Raw genomic sequence first — 22,324 nt, 5'->3', positions numbered from 1 at the left:
ACATGTCGCACAACACGAATCCCACCTCGCACCCATCGACGACCTCGAATCCACATCCACTCCCTCCCGCTCCTTCAAGTCGCCAAACCTCCCGATCCTTCGCACAACCCTCCGCATTACGGACCGCACTCAGTCGCAGCGCCGTGTACTCATCACAAGGACCGACCGAATCCGCGGAACGTCTCCTTCCACCTTCGACCAACGGCAGAGGGAGATTTCGCGATGAATCCGCAAGCCCCAGTGCGAGTCGCAGCCCGAGTCGAAGTCCCATGCGAAATGCTGCATTTCCCACGATGAGCGACAGCAGGAGGAGTTCGTGGTCAATAGAGAGTGGTGACAGTCGGTTACAGAGCCCGTTTGCGTCGCCATTTGATGATTCTCGAGCGCCGTCAAGAGCAGGGAGTGATGAGGATGTCAACACGCAGACGGTGAGCGAGAAGTATAACATCCTGCCATCTGCGGGTCTGTTGCTCTTCCCGGAAGATGTCGAGAAGGACGATTACATGCATAACCCTGATCCGAATGACAAGGATGGCAGATTGAGTTGTTCGGAAATGTGGAGTAAGAGAGGTATGGTGAACCTGGGAGGATTGCTGTTCATCACGATTGGAATATTGGTGCTGTTCATCGGATATCCGATATTGTGAGTTTGCGCACGCGAGTTGGCGGAATTGAACGTCCAGCTGACACACTCCCAGAACGTTCGTCCAGAAAGCCATCAAGGACGCACATCCGGAGGGCTACAATTGTGAAGCCGATCCGATGTGTCTCAATGAAAAGTTTCCGTTGTTCAAGAATATTCGAACAGGTTTGGTCGACCCAGACACGCCGGACAGTGTCAAATCACGGACAGGCGACAACGGCAAGAAGCAGACATTGGTCTTCAGTGATGAGTTCAATGATGCAGGAAGGACATTTTACGACGGAGATGACCCTTTCTTCCAGGCCATGGACTTTTGGTACGGCGTAACGGTAAGTCTTCATCCCAGTCTCGCTCTCACGAATCGCAAATGCTGACTTCTCAAACAGATGGGTAAGCTAGCGAACCCCTCTCCCATTCCTCAACACCACTAACATGTAGTCAAGACCTCGAATGGTACGATCCTGATGCAGTCGTCACTTCTGATGGCGTCCTGAACCTCAAATTCGACGCTTTTGCCAATCACGACCTCAACTACCGCTCCGGAATGCTACAATCCTGGAACAAACTGTGCTTCAAGGGAGGATATCTCGAAGCCAGTATCTCGCTTCCCGGCCGGGGCGACACGATCGGTTTCTGGCCGGGTTTCTGGTCTATGGGCAATCTCGGTCGACCAGGCTACGCCGCCACCACGGACGGTATGTGGCCTTACTCCTACCACGATAAATGCGACCCGGGCATCACTCCCAATCAATCCGATCCAGACGGCCTCTCTTACCTCCCGGGCATGCGTCTCCCAGCATGTACCTGCTCCAACGCCGACCATCCTTCTCCAGGCAACTCACGTTCTGCTCCTGAGATTGACGCCATCGAAGCCTCAGTCGAATACCTCACCCCACCTCTCCAGAACGCCATCGGTTCCGCCTCGCAGTCTTTCCAAGTCGCTCCCTTCGACGTTTTCTGGCAACCCAATGCGGATTGGATGGAAATCTACGACCATTCCATCGCCAAAGCCAATGCATACCAAGGAGGTGTCTACCAAGAAGCCGTCTCCGCTCTCGTGGCTCTCAACAACGATTGGTACAACGGCAATGCTTATCAGACATACGCCTTCGAATACGAACCTGGTGGAGATGGGTATATCACCTGGTACGTAGGCGACGACAAAACGTGGAAAGTCACTGGCAACGCGCTTGGGCCGAACGGAAACATCGGACAGAGAGTAATTTCCCAGGAGCCGATGTCCATCATCGCCAATTTTGGAATGAGTGACTCTTTCTCGGCGCTGAATTTGACCGGTCTAATGCCCCTTTTGCCGGCGACCATGAGGATCGACTACATTCGCATCTATCAGGACGAAGATGGAGAGTTGACGTGTGACCCGGCCGGATACCCGACGACGCAGTATATCGCCGAACACCCGGTTCCGTACGCGAATCAAAACATGACGCATTGGTGAGTTGGCAACTAGGATGAGTCTCGAACAGGACGTGTGTATGCTAATGGGTTGTTGATGCAGGGAACAAGCGGGCTTCGACTTCCCACAGAATTCGTTCATGCATAATTGCAAGGCGGACACGAAGATGAACAAGCGAGAGGAGGAAAGGAGAATGCCGGTCGTCAAGAGGTCGAGACAGGCGCCCACGAGGCATTGGTGGGAGTGAGTAATGACTGGGAAAGATACGAAAGGCGATAAGAATGAGGAAAAGTCATGGGTCAGACCGAGGCCGTCACGAAGCACCCCAGTTGGATCAGGTCGCGCCGAGTGTAGTCCAGGCATGATTGAACATGGAAGCATTGGAGAATCAGCCGTACCCAGGGTCGCTCATCTGCGAAGGGCAGTTGGTTGGAAGGAGACACCAGGATCCGGAGCTGGAACAGACGGCGACTCTCGAACAGGACGAGCGGAGATGACCGAAGTGGCGGGCTCAAGGGAGCTGAATGCCGGATCCAGAGTTACAGCATCTCTCGGGAGAAGCGAGAAGAGTCGAGAAGTGACAGTGGAATTGATGTGCACCCGGCTCCAAGTGACCGGCAGACAGAGAACAGAAAGGAGCGATGATCAACAGACGTGGGAAATGCAGAAAAACTGACACACAAGGCCAGAGACCTTGCATTGGCATCAGACACAGGCGCGATGGCGAAAAGAATGATTGCCAGAAAGGAGAAAAAGACGTTTCAGCAGTGTGCGAGGAATAGACGGCATTTGTATGATGAGCATTTCCATGGGATGAATCCGGCGGCGTGGAGTTTTTTCATTTGGGCATTTGATATGGCGCGGCATTTGTACGACTTTCGGGATCAGTGTACGTCTTTCGGTTGTTCGATGGGACGCATCGGAGATGTTGTCGAGTACCTGCTTCGATTTTGATACAGCGAGGATGAAAAAGGAGTGAGGAGTGGCAGGCGACGGCTGTGGTATACCCATTCTTAGCATTCTGTACGACTAGAAGTGGATGACCTCTCAACCACGGTCGTTTATTTGATGCCGCTAAGCTCGTCTTCTCTGAGGTTTGAGTCGCTCCTATGTTTTGAAATGTTCGTCCTTGCACGTGTCTTCGACGACGATGCTGTATATACAATCTCACCAAATTCTCTCGCCTGTCCATTCGAATCCGAGACACGACTTGGTAAGTCTTCCCACCCTCTTGTTCACTCATCCCACAAACCCACCGCCCTCTCCATTGCCTGCTTCAACGCCCACAGCACCCAGCACCCTGATCGGAACCTCAATCCCAAACTCCTCAGCTCCCAGCCTCTCCCTCGCAATCCTCACGACCCCTCTTTCATCCTTGCCCACCGTCTCCCACAGTCCATGATCCTCTCCATCCTCCTCATCATCTCCTCCACCCTCTTCTTCCTCCTCAACCCTCACCTTCTCCCTCCCCACCACAAACTCCACCCTCACCCTCCACCTCACCCCAACCCCACTCGTCTCGAATCCCGGCGCAACATCCGCCGGCACCGCCAGACTAAACGCCACCCGTCGCGAAAACAACGTATTCACACTCTGCGCCGCGTGGATCTTCCTCGTAGCGCGGAGAACGCTCGAGGAACTGCGAAGCGCGAGACTGGAGTCGATGATCTCCGACGACTCGAGGGTGAGGTTGACAGCGTAGCAAACTTGGGCGGACGGCAGGGCGGTGAAGTCGAGAGTTCCGAGCACGGATTCGCCGAGGCGGTAGGCGGGCCGGAGCAGCGTGAGGACTGCTACCGGGTGTGTGTTGCGGGAGATGTTGAAGCGGTTGGCGGCTGCGGCGGGAGTGGTGGGCTGGCGCTCGGAAGGGGAGGAGGGAGAGGAAGATGGTGATGGGGACGACGTGGTTGTAGCGAAGTTGGAGCGGAGGATGGCGAGGTCGATTGCCTCGCGGATTGTGGAGGGGGTGGCGTCTGCGGAAGAGTTTTGGCGGGAGAGGAGAGGGAAGGAAGATGGTATGCCGGAGTTGGAGGATGGTGAGGTAGGGGAGAGAAGTGCGCCGTGAATGTCTGAAGGGGTGTCGAGTAGTCGTTCGGTGTAGCGAAGGAAGTCTTCAAGGCCCTGTTGGGGTGATCTGGATTTCTTGGTTGCAGCGGCTTTGAGTTTGCGCTGGGCTTCTGGTGTTGGCCGACCGTTGGGTGTCACTGCGTCTGGACTGAGTACATGTGTGCGTGCTGCATCTTGGAGTAGGACATATGGCGACATCAGATCGTGGCCTAATGTGTCTCCGCGCGAGTCGTAGCTCCCCAGCATTCTGAATGGGATCTCTAAAGTCTTCACCTGCTGTCCTTCTGGCCTTTGCACGCCCAACGACAAGAAGTATGACACTTTCATCGCCCTTCCTTTATGCGTCGGCGGGAGACCTCTCGGTAACACAAATCGATAGCTGAAGCTCTTGCTCTCACCAGGAGCGAGTCGCAAGTCAACGAATAACAAGCTCTGCGGCGTGCTCAGCAGAGGGATCGTCTTGGATCCCACACTGGCTTTCATCTGTGCCATGGAGCTCATTTCGTCTCCACCGAGCAGTCCTCCCAACGACTCGCCAATGTTGCCCCAACTCAGCGCTCCAAAGAGGCCTGAGCTACGTTTTGATCGTTCGACACCTACAACGCCCCCGCCACCTTGTACACCTTTCCGCTTGACTTCTTCGAATGGTGCGGTGTTGACGAGACTCCCATCGAGCGTGAAGTGGCCCATCGTCTGGACATATGCCATCATCAGCGTCTGCGGTTCAGAGGAGAATGTTTTTCTCGTGGAGAGCGATCTGGATAGTTGTTGGGAATGTGTAGCAGTGTTCTTCGGCAATAGTCTTCCCTGCTGCTGTTGGCCATGATAGTTTTGCGGCGTGGCGATCTCCGAGAACAAAGTCTCGTCGCTGTGGTTGCTCATTGAATAGAACTCGCTGCTGGTACGCGGTGTGCCGTCTTGTGAGTTGGCTGACATGACTCTCGTCAAAGGGTTCATCGCGCTTTGAGGTACTCCACCAGCCCATGGAGGAGAGTACGATCGATTCTGACCCGAATGCATCGTAGACGGTGTTCGTACGGGCTTCGGCCGCGACTCAGTCTCCGAGATCGCTGTAGGGTTGGTGCTGTCCGCTGGAAATCTGAACGAGTTCATTCCCTCTCCTCCACCATTGGACACTTTCCTCCCACCCGCTGCTGGCCTTGTCCCTATCTGCGGCGTGCTTCCTACTGACATCGTTCCCGGCCGTCTCCTATTCGGCCTCAGCGATATTGGCTGCGAAGTCTCGGCCAACGCAGGAGGGGTAGTAGCCTCGTATAACGGCGAAGGATTTCTCGGAGCGGGTTGGAGGCCCTGGTTTGTTGGACTTCTGCTAGGAGGATATTGCAGACTGGCACTCCGGGTGTGAGACCTTCCTGGCCGTTGTTGAGTCGGAGACTGGAGCAGAGACGTCGACTTGGAGGTATGGATTGGGAGTCGGCCTTCGCTGTTCATGGAGATGATGGACAAGGATCGCCCGTGTGCGTGACCTCCAGCTGGTTTACCTGATCTCGCAGCATTTGTGCCTGGAAGAGGTGGAGGACCCATGGGCGTGATCGAGGCCGTCCGCGAATGTGTCCCTGCATGAGAACTCCCTGAAACAACCACATTCAATGAGGCCGACTTATTGTGCCCACCTCTTGCTACAACCCCTCCTCTTGAGGAGACCCGACTCGCAGCCACAGACGGCATTCGACTGTGCGTGCGAGTCGAAGTGCCCGATCTCAGCCCATCGTTGCCTGCTCCTCTTTCCCTGCCCTCTGTCTTCTCACCCTTTGGTCTCGCGACATTCCGGAAAGTGATGATGCATTCGATCTCTTCGCCGGCATAGATGGCAGGTGATGTGAATGTGACGGATGTGTGGAGATTCGAGTTCGTGTTGGCGTTCGAGCTGGACCTGGAGAATGGAGGCATCGCATTGGCGTGAGGTCAGGGAAGGTGCCGTCGACGGTTGTCCGGAGGATACTAGACATTGACCGTGGTTCGTTGTGGACTTTTTGAGTAATCACGCGCTCCACGGGCCCAAAAGGTACTTGAATACGGTTGCTCGTCTGCTCGGTCGATCATTGACAGGCCCTTCGAAAGTCGTTAGGGTCGTCGTCCTGGTGGATGCTCCATCGAGTCCAGTCCAGTGCGTGCAAAATATCCTCGTGGTTATCCTTGGAGCCGGACTGTCATTTCCACCCAATTTCGTCCTTCTCCTCCAACGCGATCAATGGTAAAGCAGTGGTAAGGATGTAGCAAGTACGCGAATGAATGCGACATTGGCAGTTACGTCGGTCCGCGGAAGGAGTGCCGCTCCGGATACGAGAAATACGAGCATGCATATTCAGGAGGTCTTTCTCAATTGCACAGGGAGATCAGAGCACACACACTGAATTGGCCACGCCGTCATACTGGTCCAACTACTGAAATGCACCATCAAGTGCCATGCCCTTCTGAACATCATGATGCGCCTCCTAATGCTCTCCCTCCACTCCAATCAGATCGCCACGAAAAAGCTCTTCTCACCCTCTTGCGGCTCCACCATCGCTCTCTTCACAATATCATCCCCACAACTGACCCTGATCCTCTCGACTGTCGCGGGACTGACCAACTTCAGAACCTCGTCTTCTAACCCATAGTCCTTCCTCTGCGCCTTCAAAGCATCCCTGATCGCGAAGAACACCGCACTCCCCATGAACAACGGTGGTTCTCCAACCCCACGACTCCTCTGAATCGTCCTCAAATTCTCCCACTCCACGTCCTTCAGCAATGAGATGTTCATCTCCTGCGGAATATCTCTGAACCCTGGGATCTTATAATTGCCCGGTCCTCTCGTCGCAATTTGCCCCGAGGCTCGATGCCAAAGTGATTCTTCCATCGTGAACAGGCCCAACCCTTGAATGAACGCACCTTCAATTTGTCCATAGTCAATGGCAGGATTGATCGAGCGACCGACGTCCATTTTGATATCCGCGCGCAAGCAGGTCCAGTCGCCAGTCAGGGTGTCAACTTCGACTTCCGCAGCGGCAACCCCCTGGGTGAAGTAGAAGAACATCTGGCCAGTGTTGGGACCCCAGACGTAGCCGATGTCGGGAGTCTTGTAGAAGCCATTGGCGGAGAGATTGGTGCGGTCGAAGTACGCCGCGTGCGCGAGCTGCTTCATCGTTGCCTCCTTGCCCAGCTTCTCGCGGTAAGGCTTCAGTCGCTCGTTCAGCTGGTCGCATGCGTTCCAGATCGCGTAGCCGTTCAAGTCTGACGACGCGCTCGCTGCCGTGGATGAAGTGTTGGCTACGGTATTGGTCGCAGTCTCCGAGATGAAGACGTTCTCCACCGGCACACCTAACGCTTCCGCGGCGATCATGGTCATTTTGGTATGTAATCCCTGACCCATTTCCGTGCCACCATGAGCGACGAGCACGGAGCCGTCGTGATAGATGTGGACCAGCGCACCGGCTTGATTGAGGAACAGCGCAGTGAAGGAGATGCCAAACTTGGTCGGTATGAGAGCCATGCCGCGTTTCTTCCACTTCGATTTGGCGTTGAAGGCGGCGACCGCCTCTTTGCGGGCTTCCCACGAGGATTCCTCGCGTATTTGATTCCACATAAGGGGCACGTACCAGTCTTTGAGTTCTTGTCGGAAGTGGGTCTTGTCACCTGGAGCGTACATGTTCATCTCGCGGAGAGTCTCGACTGGTATCTTGAGATGGTCGGCGACTTCTTCCATCATGGTCTCGGCGATGAACATTCCCTGCGGTCCGCCGAAGCCCCGGAAAGCAGTATTGGAGACGGTATTGGTCTTGCAGATGCGGCCGCGGACGAAGACGTTGGGAATATTGTATACTCCATCCACGTGGCTCATTGCGCGATCTACGACCGCTGCACTGAGATCCTGCGACCACCCACCGTTGTTGAAGATGTCTGCGTCCAGAGCTTGGACCTTGCCATCTTTGTTCACTGCAACTTTCCAGCGAGCTAGGAATGGATGTCGTTGTCCAGATGTGAGAATGTCCTCATCGCGGTTGAGCATGCATCGTACGGGTCGTCCAGTCTTCTTCGCAGCGATTGCACAAATTCCAGCGAGCTGGATCGATCGTGTCTCCTTTCCGCCGAACCCTCCTCCCAGTCGCTTTACTCGGCTGACAATCTTGTTCGCCGCGACGCCCGTGACTTGCGCAACGTAAGCCTGAGTTTCACTAGGATTCTGCGTTGAGCTGAAAATTTCCATCTCGCCGTCTTCAGGCTTAGGTACAGCAACGCAGGCATTCGTTTCGAGGTAGAAGTGCTCCTGTCCACCCATACGCGCAGTACCAGTGAAGACATGATCCGCCTCGGCAAAGGCTTTGTCAACGTCCCCATTGTTGATGAAGTGGTAGTGGTCGAAGAAGCTGTTCGCCTCAATCGCCTCTTCCATTGTGAAGATCGCTGGCAGCTCCTCATACTCGACTTTGACAGCTCTCGCACCTGCCTCCGCCAATTTCGCCGAAGTCGCCAATACCAGGCCGATGGGCTGGCCAGCAGTAAATACCTCATCGACCGCGAAGAAAGTCTCATCACAATTCGGTGCACCCCAGAAGTTCGCCTCTGGAGTCGGCAGGTCGGTGTGATCCACATAGTCGGCGACACCTGGGAGGTCGAGCGCTGCTGAAGGATCCACTCTCAGAATCTTCGCGTGCGGTTTTGTGCTCAGCACCATACATCCGTATAACTCGTTCTTCTGCACAGGAATGTCATCCGTGTACTGTGCTTCACCAGTAGTCTGCTTCAATGCAGCGACGTGCGGCGCTTCTTTACCAATGATCTTCTTCTCATACGCTCGTCCAGCATCGTGGTCTTTCTTGCCCTTGCTGATCTCACGGTGGATCTCGTCAACGCAGTCCTGGTCGATCTCAACGCCTTCTGGATTCAGCTCGCGGAGGATCTCGTGGTAGAAACGGTAGAAGAAACCCAGAGCGAGCGACTTTCGATAGGTCGCCATGCCACCTGGCACGCCGAAGCGGAGATCAAAGTCCTGCTCGAGAGCGTTCATCACGCCTTCAAGCGTGGTCGGGTCGGTGAACCTCTTGCCTTCGAGATAAGCCACAGCGTTCTTCGCGGCGATTGTGACCGGCGCCATGCCTCCGTAGACAAGACTGCAGTTTTGGACGAAATTTTCCTCGTTCAAGTGGACGCGCAGAGCTGCATTGACGATGGCAATGTCGTCGTCTTTCCGCTTTGACTGCTTATATGCGCGCATGTACTCCCCCTTTTCTTGGAAGACCGGGATGCGAATGCTGGAGATGATGGCGTCTGGAGGGAGAGCAGTGACTCGATACGCTTTGAAGAAGTCGGACATGGGGATTTCGGTGACCTTGTCTAGAGACTTTGCCAAAATGGTCGCATTGGTGGCGAGGAGAACAGGGTTCAAGTCAGAGATGGGAGATGCTGTTGCGAGATTTCCAGCTGGCGTCCCTACATTTCGAATTTGGCGTCCGGCAAAGTATCTGATCTGCTTGTTGATGGCAGTAAAAGGCTGGCCCCGTCTCTCGCCGTAATGTGATGCAGCGTCCAGTGCGAGGAACTCCAGATCGGTCAGAGTGATGTTGCCACCCACCTCGACATGGTCATCCTCGAATGTGAATTGCCTGAGCTCTGGAATGTCGCCTACGAAGACAGAGACTGTATATTGCATTGCCTTGAACTTGACTTCGATCTGTGTCTCCGTGCTGCCTCCAATGATCTTCGCCGAAGGGTATACGCTCTTGATCTCCAATAACTGCTCCACTGTGACTGGTCGATACCATCGCTTCTTCTTGTTGCCAAAAGCCAGCGGCTTGTACTCATGCCTCCTCAATGCCGGTGGAAAGATCAATTCTGTCTCTGGGTTGTACTCGATGAAGCCAGGCGGTGTAAACTTCTTGATCGGTTGATCATCGTCCTTGTCCCCACTCTTACAACACCCGCCTCCATTCGCTCCATCCGTACCTTTCTTCTCCATGCAACACCCACCACCTCCGTTGGCCTTAGCCTTCCCACACCCTGACACTTTGCTGAACGTCTGTGCAGCGTCTAATATCGGTCGATAACCCGTACACCGACAAAGGTTCCCATCAAACGCCTCTTCGACCTCCTGCTCTGACGGAGCATCTGTATTCCTCAGCAGAGCATACAAGCTCATGACAATCCCTGGTGTGCAGAATCCACACTGACTGCCATTCCCCATTGCCACTCTCTCCTGCGCCGGATGTGGCCTCTTGACATTTCCGATCCCTTCTACTGTGATGACATGCTTGCCGTCGACTGAGACCAGTGGTGCGAGACATGCGTTGACAGAGGCGTGGTAGATTTTCTTGGTGGTGGGGTTATACTGTGACACCACGACTGTGCAGGCACCGCATCCTCCTTCTGCACAGCCTAGTTTCGTTCCCGTCAAGCCGATTCCACGGAGGTATTCGAGGAGGGTGACCTCGGGGTCGGCGGTATCGAGGACGACTTTAGTACCGTTCAGGTAGAATCTGAGTTCGTCTGTCCATTCTGAGGTGACTGATGTGAGGTCCGTTCGCTGAGTCGGTTCAACGGCGGGCTGAGGATCGATCAGGCCTGGAGCCATGATGTCTCCTGTAGTATATAGGGTACGTTCTGCTGGATCAACTCATATGTGGCGGGCGGTATGCGACACGATGAGAAGACCTTGCTGGAGGTACCGTCAAGTGTTCGAGCAGTCTGAGCAGGGAGAGTCAATGTGCATGCATGAAGGAAGCAAGGGTCGAGGAGGAGTAGAAGATGAATGTTGTCGGGCCTATAGAGGAGACTCGATTACCTGCAGTCTTATCGAGACGCATGTTATCGCACATGGCCGACATGGCGGGGTCCTCCACAGGAAGATGCTTGTGCCTCACGTGGACGAGATGCATCGGGCCCAACTTCGGCTCGCTCTTTGTTTCGCAGGACTGAGTCGACGTGAGGACTGTCACTCGCTGTGGATTGCCATGAATATTGGCGATTGAGATGGTGATGTAAGGTGGTTTCTTACCGCAGCTTGGTAGAAAGTCATCTCCCGGCCCTCCCGAGTCCATGCAGAACTTCGGTCCACATCCATCGTCAACGTCGTCCTTTCATCCCTATATAGACTTGTTCGATATGCGGTGCATTTCCCTGGGCTGTAGTTCGTCGCCCTCGCCATCTTCTGGAAGGAGCAATCTACCGTCGAAGCTCCCGTCACCACGCAAGCTTACACCGCTACAGACCGAAGCATGGCATGGCGCCGCCCGGCAAGCAGTAAGGTGACAGTCTTCGGACCAGGCCAGAGCTAAGTAAGGTATCTCAGAGCACGTTTCTTTCTGAGCTGCTCCTTCTCCTATTCTCCCTCCCGTGCCTGATCAAGGAATGTTCGACCAAAATCTTCTTCAACTCCCGTCCTCTTCTCCTCGCCCACTTGCACAGCCCGCTACTGCAGGTACGCGCTTGACACGTCAGGCGCTACCCTCCCTTGAGCCCGGAAGACACCCACTATCGGAGCTATACATAAGTATTGGTGGGGTCTCATAGGTAGGAGCGAAGTTCACTTTCTACAAAACGGCAGCACATGCCGGCATTCCGGAGTCCGGCAACCAACACCTCGATCGAACCAAATCAACAGAGGCACGATGGCAACTCCATCTTCAACGACAGTCTCTTCCTCCTCTGCCACCGCAGTCGCCGCCCCACCCTCGCCGACCCGCACTCAAGAAGAAGCCCGCGCCGCAGTTCTCGCCTCTCTCTCCTCAGCCGGCAGCTTCCACGACAGCAAATACCTCACGCGTGCTTCGGACTTACACGCCAACAGCTCCGCCATCGCCAAACAGGAATCCGAACTCCTCAAGTCCTCCAAAGCGCTGGCTAAGGAAAGTGACAAGTGGCAGAAGGAACTGGACAAGGCGACCAAGGGCGTGAAGGAGGTCGGCGACTTGCAGAACTGGGCGGAGATGTTAGAGCGCGAATTTTGCGTGCTGGAGGAGACTTTGAGATTGGCGGAGGGTGGCGAAAGGGAGGAGAGCGCAAGCGGTGGGAGTGAGTGGAGGGTGTGACCTGTGGCAACGAGGATCTCAAAATGCGGTCGTTGCTGGATGCGGTTCTGGCATGACTTGAGAAAGCTGGTCGAAGCTTACGATGCGCGAAACGGCGCTCCAACGCTGGGTTCACGGAACTCGCGGAGCTTCCATGCAGCTCCAAAGGTTGCCCGCAGAGCTTCGTAAGAGCTACTCGAGCTACCTCACCTCACGTTCTGTCCTTTCGTTGCCTCAGTTCGTCCCAGGCAGGCAGGTCTTCCATCACATCTGTTTTGCTCACCACGAGTCCTGCGTCCTTCCGTACAAAACTTCTCACCAAACTTTCTTCACGACTTTTCGATCCCTGACTCTCCCTACTCTCATCCTCCCACGATGTCCTACCCTCCCCGACTCAACAATAGAGTAGCCCTTATAACGGGCGGCTCCTCCGGTCTTGGTCGTGCAATAGCTCTCCTCTTTGCACGCTCCGGTGCCCGAATTTGTATCGTTGACCTGTACGATCGGCCCCGCAACGCGACCAACCCTCACACGGGCAAAGCAGACGACTTCAACAATCGTGTTGAGGGCGGGACGAGTGTCGTGGAGGAAGTCGAGAATGAGCTGGGAGACGGTAGAGCAGTTTTCGTGAGAGCGGATATCACTGTTGCTGGGGAGGTGGACGCAGCAGTGGGACGGTGTGAGTATCCTTTGCGAACCCAACTTTGGGAGTTGGACTAAGACCCTCGTGCAGGCGTAGAAGTATTCGGAAGACTTGACATCAGTACGTACCACATTCATCCATCGATCCATTGATTCATCCACTTCTCCCCCCAGCCAACTGACTCTCCTCACACCCTACCATCAGTGATGAACAACGCCGGTATATCGGTCGAGTCAACGCATCCGAGTCCCCTTCCCCTGCACCTCACTTCGGAATCCGACTGGGACAAGACCTTCGCCATCAACACCAAAGCCGTCTTTCTCTGCTGCAAATATGCTCTGATCCAAATGCTGAAGCAAGATCCTCCACCCGACTCCAAGGAAAGGGGCTGGATAGTGAACACCGCGAGCATCCAGGGCCTGGTGGCGTACTTTAACACTCGTACGTTGTCCAATCCCCGCCACTCCTCTCTCCGACCAGCGCTTCTAACGACTTGTGAAACAGCAAGCTACACCGCCTCCAAAGGCGCCATAACCCAACTCACAAAACAACTCGCCCTCGACTACGCTCCATACAGAATCCACGTCAACTCCCTCTGTCCAGGATTCCTCCGCACAGCCATGACGCAAAACTTGCAGAACGACCCCGTGAAGCAAGCGGAGATCGACGGAGCGCATCCGCTGGGTGGCATGGGTGATCCGGAGGATGTGGCGAGGGTGGCGCTGTTTTTGGCGAGTGAGGATGTGAGATGGGTTACGGGCGTTAATTTGCCGGTTGATGGAGGGTATACCGCGATTTAGCGGTGAATGAGATTGAATTAGTATTCGGCTCGAGGTGTGGTTGATTGTAGGCGAAGTGCAAGTGGGTAGATGTGTGACAAATTCATTACATTATCATTGCCAGTATGTGTTGGCATACATACAACGAGTCATCCATCGTCAGAGAGGAGGGTACTTTACTTCTCAACCGTCTCCATCTCTTGCTGCTTAGGTAGTCTGTTAGGTCTCCGATCTAAGCACGACGAGTCCTCATCGACGAGCTGGGAGCCAGACCGTTCTGCGCCAAAAAGGTCGCGATGGTAGAGTATGTCATCGGAGCGGTGTACTCGAGGTTCAGTCCGTGCCCAGCGCCTGGCACGATTTGAACTTCGAACTTGCTGGTGGCCGGGAACATGGCCTTGGAGGTCTCTGGGATGGACTTGAAGCCCGTTGGGGGCTTGTAGCAGTCGCCACCGCAGAACGGCACGTCGCGCTCGCCGGTGATGATGAGGACGGGTCCCTTGAATTGGTTGACTGCTCCAGCGGCACCTCCGATGGTGAGCAGCTCGCCGACCGTTACAGGTTGGCCGGTCTTGAATGCCACTGGGAGAAGCAGGGGGTCGAAGTCCCCGGGAGAGAAGAAATTGGTCTGCACGCCGGATGGCGAGCCTGCCGCGAGGTAGCCGTCAGGGTACTTGGACAGAGCGGAGTTAAGGTTGGCTTGGACGAAATTGCCGCCGAGCTGGAAGAAGGGGAGGAAGGTGCCGTTCTGGGAGAAGCCTGTAAGGACGATGCCGTCCGAGATGTCCGGGTACATGGCGGTCAGGGCGTAGGTCTGAACGGAGCCGAAGGAGTGGCCAGCGTGCAGGACCTTGTGAAAGGCAGGGACGCCCTCGATGCAGCCGCTGCGGATGTCCTCAGTCAGAGACTTGAGGGCGGCGATCTCGAGCTGCACTTGGATCTCGTTGACAGGCTCGCCGATGGAAGACTGCCCGATTCCGAGGCGATCGTAGGCAAAGGTCGCGTAGCCATGCTCATCGACAGCGCGAGCGTTGTAAGAGTAGTTGTAGTTGTCTGAGTCGGCGTCAGTGCGGAACACATCGTTCAAAGACAGTGTTGGACTTACTGTACGAGAAATCCCAGTAGCTGCGGTCGAAGCCAATGCCGTGGGTCAAGATCTGAATCGTCGTGGGCGTGCCTGAATCTGGCTCGCAGTAGGTCGCGGCAATGTGATACGTTCCCGAGACATCAGCGTAACCCTTGAGGGCTTCGGCCGTCGCGTTGTGGCCTTGTTGGGTGCCCGTCAAGATGATGTTGGTGACATCGATGTTGTTCTTCGGAGTCAACGCCTCCTTGTCGAACACGGCGTTCCTGGCAGTGATCACGACAGGAACGGTGAGGTTCTGACATTGTCTTGCAGACGCAACGCCTACGATAGAGGCAGCAACTGCTGCGGCGGCGAAGGACTTCATACTGCGGGAGAAATACGAGAAGAAGCCTGAGGAGGTATGAGGTGAGACGAACGGTCAACAACGGCTCGGCGGCTCCTCCGTTCATATACGGAGTAGAATCTCGGCCTCCAACGACGAGCTTGTGCCATTCGGTACCTTGGAGCTGGAGACCTGCATGACGTTAGGCGAACCTACAATGGAGCCTCATTTCGTCAATAGACGCAACCTTATTCCGGAAATCATGGACAAGTTTAGTCGAAAGTCTCTCAGAGGCCGTCCAATGAACTTTCCACACGTTCCGCGTCGTGCAAACTGATTGAATCGTACATTTTGGCTAAGGGCACACTGCCGCAGGTCGACTCGGTCGTTGTCTTCGTGGCGGGCGAGCTGCATTGTCCGGCGCATGTCAGCTTCGAGTGCCGCGAGCTTCAAGCATGTTCGAGTTACCTTTATGTGACGAAGAGTCTGGGAGCTACCTCCTACATCCGGAGTTAGACCCGCAGCTGAGCTGGTCTGTGGGGAAAGGATCGCGCGGACGCCATTTGGTTTGTGTTTAGCTCAGGTACTGATGTCACGAAAGTCTCCGTGTGTTGGGCTTGAGTAGCAGGTGTTTTGAGAGCATTGAAACCCATGACGTTCAGATCCGGCCCGCGAAGTGGTCTTTTGCCTAAAAGTACGATTTCCAGCATGACATGTAGCACAATCCGCTGACTGCAGCATCGGAGCCATGGAGTTGCGAGGAGTGAAGTGAAAGCAGCAAGCTATCGTGTCAATTGTTGCTGGAGAGCAGTCCGCGACAAGGAGGTAACGTGGAGATGATCGAAAGTCATGCTCTGGTGACATTCCAAATCGCACTTTCGGTACAAGAGTTTCGGGCCCAGTGCTTCCGCCTGGAGTGATGTGCGCTCGCGCCTTTCGAAGAGCGATTTCGTGCTCATCACTGCAGGTCGAGCAAATCTCCAAGACAACGCACGCAACGGCTACGCGGCCATCGTAGACCGTGTAGCATTGATGGAATGATGGCATCCGGTGATCGTCCGATTGTAATTGAGACCACAAAGGTAGTCGCTTATGCGCTCCGAGCCATTCCAAATCTTTCGTTATCATAGACATAGCGTGCTGCCGATGACTGTTATTGAGGTCTTATATTAGATCTCTGGCATCATCGTCCGGGTTTTTGGCATCGTCAGTTCTCATAGATGGGCGTCTTCGTGCAATGCTGTCGATCCAGGCCAGCCTTTTGTCTGTGATGGCAGACATACAATGAATCTCTCATATAGTGTGATGGACGTCTTTGTCGTGATGAGGGGGGTGCCGTAGACTACAGGCCCAAGCTGTGCACGGGCTACGCTGTACACGCTCGAATTTCGAGAACGTTAAAAACGATAATTTTGACCAAACTTCTACGAATTAATGCACTACAACTATAGCACCGATCGACGATGCATTAAAGGAGCTAACAGATGCGAAGGTAAAGAATATTTAGGAAATCGCGACGAAGCATAAGGTGCACCGTAGCACTTTATCGAGACGATAGCGTAAGCTAACCGATTTACGCGCCCGACGCGATAAGAATAACTTAATATTATTATACTAGCAAGAGCGCACTCTTATAGCCTATATCGACACCCTTATACGTAGAGGCATTCTACCGATACTAGCAATAGTTCTAACCTTTGTTTACGATATTATAAAGGTCCTTCTAGATCGTAAATAGGTACTACGGTTCGTTAAGAGGTATAGGAAGGATATCGATTCGAGGTACCTTAAACTACTAGATAAACATAGGAAGAAGGCAGACTCTATAAGGCAATTTAAGGCGTATTACGACCTACTTACGAGGAAGATAGAGTAGTATAATATTAAGCCTTATAATACCTACAACATAGACGAGAAGGGCTTCCTTATTAGTATACTTTAAAAGACACGCCGGATCTTTACGAAGAAGCACTACCTCTTAGAGCGGCTTATTAGTAACATGCAAGACGGCAGTCGTAAATAGATTACTTTAATAGCTACAATCTGCGCTAATAGTACCTATCTACCTCCGGCATTAATATATAAGGCCGTAACTAGTAACATTTAGTCTTTATAGCTATAGGACTTCGATCCGGACAATACTAACTATTGTGCCTTCTTTACTTCGTTACTAAATAGCTAGACTAACTACAACCTTAGGCTCTACTAGCTATAGAAGGTATTCGAGCCTATAACGAAGCAGAAGGCTAATAGAGGCTATAGGTTGTTAGTTATTAATAGCTATAGCTCGCACGTAAATATAGCATTCCTAGAGTATTATATAGCCTATCGCATCTTCGTAGCAGTTTATCTACCTTATTTAACATACCGCTTACAACCTCTCGATATTAGTCTCTTTAGTCCGTTAGCTAGCCTCTATAGTTCTAAATTATTACGCTTTATTTAACAGACTAAAGGGCTGTTAGTAGTAACTAAGCGTAACTTCTTCCGGCTCTTTTAGCTAGCCTATAAGAAGGCGTTTATACTAGCTAATATCGCTTCTAGCTTCCGTAAGACTAGCTTATATCTACTCGATCTAGCGGTCGTTCTAAAGAAGGTTAAGGAGCCGGCAATTAAGAAGACTAAACACGTACACTTTAGCGATAGCTCTTAGCTAGGCACCGCAAACGACTTACGACTAAGCACCGGCAGACTAACTATAGCCGGCATAGACACCTCTATTATCTCTAACAACTAGCGTAAGACTCGTGCCCTTATAAAGAGCGTGTTAAAGAAGCCCGAGAATAAGAAGGAACGTAAGGCGATTTAGAAGCTTACTAACACCTTTATACATACGCAGACGTAGAATTAGCTGCTTAAGAGCGAGTGCACCGGTCTACGAGACTCCTTTAAGAATAAGTAGAAGAAACGACAACGTAGCAAGCTATTGCTCTTAATCCCTTAGGATTAAGCTGCACAGTTCTATTTACCGGCTAAACTACAAGCTAGCAAGGAGCTAATAGCTACTAAGGAGGCTAAGAAGGTAGCTAATAAGAAGAAGAAGGAAGAAGACGCTATAGTAAGGAAGGTAGATAAATAACTTAGAGCTAAACAGAAGATACAAGCTATAGCCGACAGGGCGCAGAAGAAGGCTAAGAAGGCTTTATTACTAAAGACGAAGAAGGCTAATTTATAGCTAAATACCGACCTTAGAGCCTCTACTTGTACAGCCTCGCTAGCTAAGCGCTATAGAAGGAAGGTAGTAGTAGATAAACCGGTATTAATTGTAGTATTAAAGGTGCCCTTACTATAGAGGAGGGGTGTATAAGTAGCTAAATCCTCTTAGCTACTAACACGCATAATATTAAGACAGAAGTTACAAGCTGCTTAGAGCTAATAGATATAATTAATGCGATAAATTTAAGCTATTAAACACCTTATTGTAACTACTAGTTATAAGGTTATTAGCTATAGAAGTAGTGTAAGAAATAAAGCTAAACTCTCGGTAGAGCGTGCACAGCGTGGACCGTGCACAGCTTGGGCCTGTATTCTATGACGGCACCAGCCGAGCCGATGCGGAACTGCTTCGAAGTCGGTGACCGGACATTTCAAGAGCGGACATCAAGGTCCATACCACGAGTCATTCTACAGATGTGCTTGCCCGGTACATGCCAGCGTACTGGTCCGTGTGAGCTGAGTCTCGAAATTGCCTTCTCTCGAGCATGAGCAAAAAAGCAGCCATTCCCGATGCCTGGGACGACGATTGGGTGAAGGCTGCAGATGTGCGCACTTCTCTGCAGTCCCCAGCTCCCTGTATGTGATGCTGATTCGTGCAACAGAAGCCTGATACCCAGCAATCTTCTCAAGATAGTATAGCTGCGAAGCTGAGCAAAGCCGAGCGCAGAGCACAGCATGCGGAGCAACAGAAGCAGTTATGGGACACTGCCGAGAATCCAGGCCGATTCCACTGGCTAGAGACACAAGGTGTTGTGCCTCTGAAACAGGAGTTCGCAGCTCCTGTCACTTTACTGAGTCGCAAGCCGCCAACTATCGCGAAGAGGGAAGACGACGAGGACAGCGAGGAAGAGGCGCGTAAGAAGCGGGAGGCATCCATGGAGGAACGCCAGAGGAAAGCAGAGTTGGAGCGCAAGGAGAAGCAAAAGCGTTATGCTGAAGCACGGGAGCGAATAATGGGAACTTCGAGTCCTGCACAGGCTTCAAATTCGAGGGACAGCTCTCAAGGTCGCAACAACCAACGACAGCGAGGAGGAAACAAAGCTGGAGCTAGGCGCAGTCAGCCGGATTCTCCTGCTGAGCCTTCGTCCTCAGCCACTTCCAGCTCTCAGCAGCTGTTTGATCCGGACGATATGGGCAGGAGATTGATGACGAAGCGCGAAGCAAGCTCAACGCCGAGAGAAGACATGCCAGTGCGACAACCTCGAGGCCCTGAAAGTGGCCGAGGTGGATTCGGGTTTGCTGGTCGTGGTGGTTCGACTGCATCTTGAGGGTAAGGGACCACTGTTCCGAATACCAACTCAAGGTCACTGTGGAATACCCGACCGCGAATGCCTAGCATGAAGGCCCCGCCGTCAAGCCGCTCAAAATCTTGAATGAGGTGAACGTTTGGCGGTCGTGTGACGGGAATCATCACTGCTGCCAATGATCTCTCCAACTATTCGCCCCTGATCGCACTTCGCGGTCTGACGTTGAAGCTCCGCTGAAGCCATTCTGCGTTGACAGATTCAGTCGGGAAAATGCAGGCAAGCGGCCATGAGCTTCGAGAAACCACTGTGCGAATCGAGCCGAAACACGAACCGTGTTTGAGGACGTCACCGGGTCTTGATGCGGTGCTCGCATTCGTTGCGCCATTCGTTCGTGTCTGCCAGCCACGGATCGGCTTGCGGTAATGCAAGAACAAAATCGTCCACTTTGAAGTGACAACTAAGATTGAAGGAACAACAGAGGGCAACTGGCGAGGGGTCACTTTTGTGCCGTTCTATATCCACTGCAGTCTCTAGTCGGCAAGTCAAGCATAACGCATTATAATCCTTCATGACCGGGCATCGGTCCAGCCCACGTACTACCAATTCTCTTCCGCGTACTTCGAGCCCATCAACCACTCAATAGATCCTTCACGCTCATTCCCGTGCTTGCACTCCGTCCAGTCTCTCCATCCCGCCAACTTCTCCGATCGTGGTTCAACATCAACAACGCCGCAGTGGCCTCATGATCCAACTCCCGCTCCGTCCTAGCAACCTTCGTCTGCGGCAAACTTTGCGTCAGCTCCGTAGCGTTCTCCGCAATGTTTCGCAGCTGATGCGACTGTATTGATGAATCCAACGGTTTTAATGCCGGACTTCCTAATCCGAACGCAGCGGCGCTGCCGAAGGGTGGGGCAGTCGAGACGTGATGCAGTTGCGGACCAAAGGCGGGCGATGCTTGGTTGGAGTGGAAGAAAGGCGAGTAGCTGGCTTGACTGGCGGCGGACGAGACGGAGTAGTGACGGCCTCCTGCTCCGGCAGAGAAGATGGAAGGAGAGCTGGTGGAGGCGGTGGTGATTTGCGAGAGGGAAGGTAGGGAGATGATGGAGTTGGAATGAGAGTGGTTGCCGCCGAGGGTGGCGGTGACAGGAGTGGAGCTTCCAGGTGTGGCAGCGTCTTGGTTGTCGTCTTCCATTTCTTCGTCATTGTCTTCCTCTTCCTGGCGTTCTGTTCGGCGGAACTCCGAGCGTTGAGGTTGCATGCGAGGAGAGGTTTGTGCTTGGAGGTCGGCTACGCATTGTTCTAGGTATCGAAGGTATTCGATACTTGCCTGTGTTGTCGTCAGTATCCCACACTTTGTCACAAGTTTGATGTATGTCTTCCTTACCTGCAATATCGCCAGCTTGTGCATTTCCTGGCCCTTGCAAGCTGGAATCATATCTTTCAGCACACCAAACTCCTCGTTCATCTTCGACCTTCTCCTCCGTTCGATCAAGCTGTGTGCCGTCTTCCGTGCAATTTTCCTTCCTGCAGCCGTAGACCCGGCATTGTTCTGCTTCTTCTTCCCGGCAGCTTGACTTGTTGTAGTCTGACTCTTGCCCGCGGCGGATTGATTTGACGAGCTGTTGGTTGGCTCACTCTCTTTCGGCTTCATCTGAATGATCTTTCGAGACCTCGTCGGCGGAGGAGGTAATGCAAAGTCATCTTTGGTGATCACCGAAGTTGACGGCCTCTTGCGTTGTAGTTCGGTCGAGGTTGGAGAGACTGGGCGATACGACGAATCCGAACCATTGTTTGAAGATGCTGCGGAGCTGGTGCTCGCACGGTCAGGCTCTTGAAAGGCCGTAGGCGGAAGGGTGAAGACAGGTGCTGTGTGAGCGCCCTCTTTGCCGCGAATATCGCTAGAAGAGCCCGGAGTGGGTGGAGGATTGGGACGAGGCATGACTGCTCTTCCGCTGATATCAGGTAATGGGCGACGGGCGTAGAAGAGCTGCTCGGCGTAGGGAGCGAGGGGAGATTCCCCACGACGTGGTATCGACGACATTTGATAACAGCAGCATCTTGAAGAGCACAACTACCTTTGCGGTGGCAGAAGTACGCACGTTTCCATGGTCGCGTGCTCCATTCGCCGCAAAGGCACGAGCGACTTGGGGATGTTCAAGGTTCTGGCCAATCATGGACGTGAATGGGGACATGCGACTGGGAGCACGTGGGGTCGTCTGAGGGACTTTCCAGGCCTCCTGGCTCTCCAGCCGTCTTTTTATCGTCGTCTTGCCTCTTGCCTGCTGCTATCTTATCGAGTGATGTTGTAGTGGTGTAGCTCGTGCTAATCTAAGATCAGCGTTGAGGCAGTTTCACCAACATCCGTGAGCGTTGGTTGCAGCTAGAGCGACTGATTGTGTAGACGAAAAATGGTGGCAGACTTGACTATTGCGTTTGCTATATATTGTGGACTCCGGTACAACGCATTGCGCGTTGCAGACGCTGGCGTGATGCGAGCGATGTGATTGTAATGCCGCAAATTGGTGCCAATACCGGACTTTTCTTCTTGTGTACTGAGCCGCGAATCAGTACATGCCAAAAGTGCTCAGGATTGAAAAGAGGAAGGTGTTTTGGTTTCCGTCAAAGATTTTGATTTAATAAAGGCTCATAGAAATCTGCCAGTGAAATTTTGCTCATTCGGCATCGCGCACCTCAAAGAAGGAAGACAACATACAAGAGCGCGTAGCATTGCTGCTTTGGATAACAGAGAATTACCTGAACCAACAGAGCTGGTCAGTGAACATTCCGCTGGTATGCAAGAGGTGGTATCGGGTTGTCGAGAGTGCAAGTCAGGCTCATTAAATCATTTTAAGCCATCATCGAGGTGTCATGTTCGTTACACATGGACCATTCAAGGCAAAGGT

General features: G+C 53.1%; 8 protein-coding genes across 8 annotated transcripts; 4 read left to right on the top strand and 4 right to left on the bottom strand.

Annotated features, from left to right (window-relative positions):
• Nucleotides 1–2: 2 nt before the first annotated feature.
• MYCGRDRAFT_33779 (uncharacterized protein) lies at nucleotides 3–2,304 on the top strand (the record flags this gene model as incomplete). The annotated part of the gene is made up of 4 exons (XM_003857053.1): nucleotides 3–643; nucleotides 699–976; nucleotides 1,087–2,095; nucleotides 2,160–2,304. The coding sequence occupies 4 exons, from the start codon at nucleotides 3–5 to the stop codon at nucleotides 2,302–2,304; spliced, it is 2,073 nt and encodes a 690-aa protein (XP_003857101.1).
• A 992-nt stretch (nucleotides 2,305–3,296) lies between these two features.
• On the bottom strand, nucleotides 3,297–6,035 carry RGP1 (reduced growth phenotype 1; the record flags this gene model as incomplete). Its single annotated transcript, XM_003856539.1, has 1 exon — nucleotides 3,297–6,035. One exon carries the CDS (start codon nucleotides 6,033–6,035, stop codon nucleotides 3,297–3,299), a length of 2,739 nt encoding a protein of 912 aa, XP_003856587.1.
• A 560-nt stretch (nucleotides 6,036–6,595) lies between these two features.
• MYCGRDRAFT_53902 (uncharacterized protein) lies at nucleotides 6,596–10,692 on the bottom strand (the record flags this gene model as incomplete). The annotated part of the gene is made up of 1 exon (XM_003856538.1): nucleotides 6,596–10,692. The coding sequence occupies one exon, from the start codon at nucleotides 10,690–10,692 to the stop codon at nucleotides 6,604–6,606; it is 4,089 nt and encodes a 1,362-aa protein (XP_003856586.1).
• Nucleotides 10,693–11,797: 1,105 nt separating this feature from the next.
• On the top strand, nucleotides 11,798–12,097 carry MYCGRDRAFT_19271 (uncharacterized protein; the record flags this gene model as incomplete). Its single annotated transcript, XM_003857054.1, has 1 exon — nucleotides 11,798–12,097. A coding segment is annotated over one exon (300 nt), but the record flags the coding sequence as incomplete, so codon positions are not given.
• Nucleotides 12,098–12,450: 353 nt separating this feature from the next.
• MYCGRDRAFT_66956 (uncharacterized protein) lies at nucleotides 12,451–13,570 on the top strand (the record flags this gene model as incomplete). Its single annotated transcript, XM_003857055.1, has 4 exons — nucleotides 12,451–12,806; nucleotides 12,861–12,890; nucleotides 12,975–13,211; nucleotides 13,275–13,570. 4 exons carry the CDS (start codon nucleotides 12,503–12,505, stop codon nucleotides 13,568–13,570), a joined length of 867 nt encoding a protein of 288 aa, XP_003857103.1.
• A 211-nt stretch (nucleotides 13,571–13,781) lies between these two features.
• MYCGRDRAFT_32500 (uncharacterized protein) lies at nucleotides 13,782–15,000 on the bottom strand (the record flags this gene model as incomplete). The annotated part of the gene is made up of 2 exons (XM_003856537.1): nucleotides 13,782–14,602; nucleotides 14,655–15,000. 2 exons carry the CDS (start codon nucleotides 14,998–15,000, stop codon nucleotides 13,782–13,784), a joined length of 1,167 nt encoding a protein of 388 aa, XP_003856585.1.
• A 3,659-nt stretch (nucleotides 15,001–18,659) lies between these two features.
• On the top strand, nucleotides 18,660–19,442 carry MYCGRDRAFT_107536 (uncharacterized protein; the record flags this gene model as incomplete). The annotated part of the gene is made up of 2 exons (XM_003857056.1): nucleotides 18,660–18,719; nucleotides 18,777–19,442. 2 exons carry the CDS (start codon nucleotides 18,660–18,662, stop codon nucleotides 19,440–19,442), a joined length of 726 nt encoding a protein of 241 aa, XP_003857104.1.
• Nucleotides 19,443–19,996: 554 nt separating this feature from the next.
• On the bottom strand, nucleotides 19,997–21,532 carry MYCGRDRAFT_107535 (uncharacterized protein; the record flags this gene model as incomplete). The annotated part of the gene is made up of 2 exons (XM_003856536.1): nucleotides 19,997–20,748; nucleotides 20,806–21,532. The coding sequence occupies 2 exons, from the start codon at nucleotides 21,460–21,462 to the stop codon at nucleotides 20,050–20,052; spliced, it is 1,356 nt and encodes a 451-aa protein (XP_003856584.1).
• Nucleotides 21,533–22,324: the final 792 nt, after the last annotated feature.

Source organism: Zymoseptoria tritici, chromosome 1 (genome assembly GCF_000219625.1).
Source record: "Zymoseptoria tritici IPO323 chromosome 1, whole genome shotgun sequence".
NCBI lineage: Eukaryota > Fungi > Ascomycota > Dothideomycetes > Mycosphaerellales > Mycosphaerellaceae > Zymoseptoria > Zymoseptoria tritici.
This window is presented reverse-complemented; position numbering and strand designations above follow the sequence as displayed.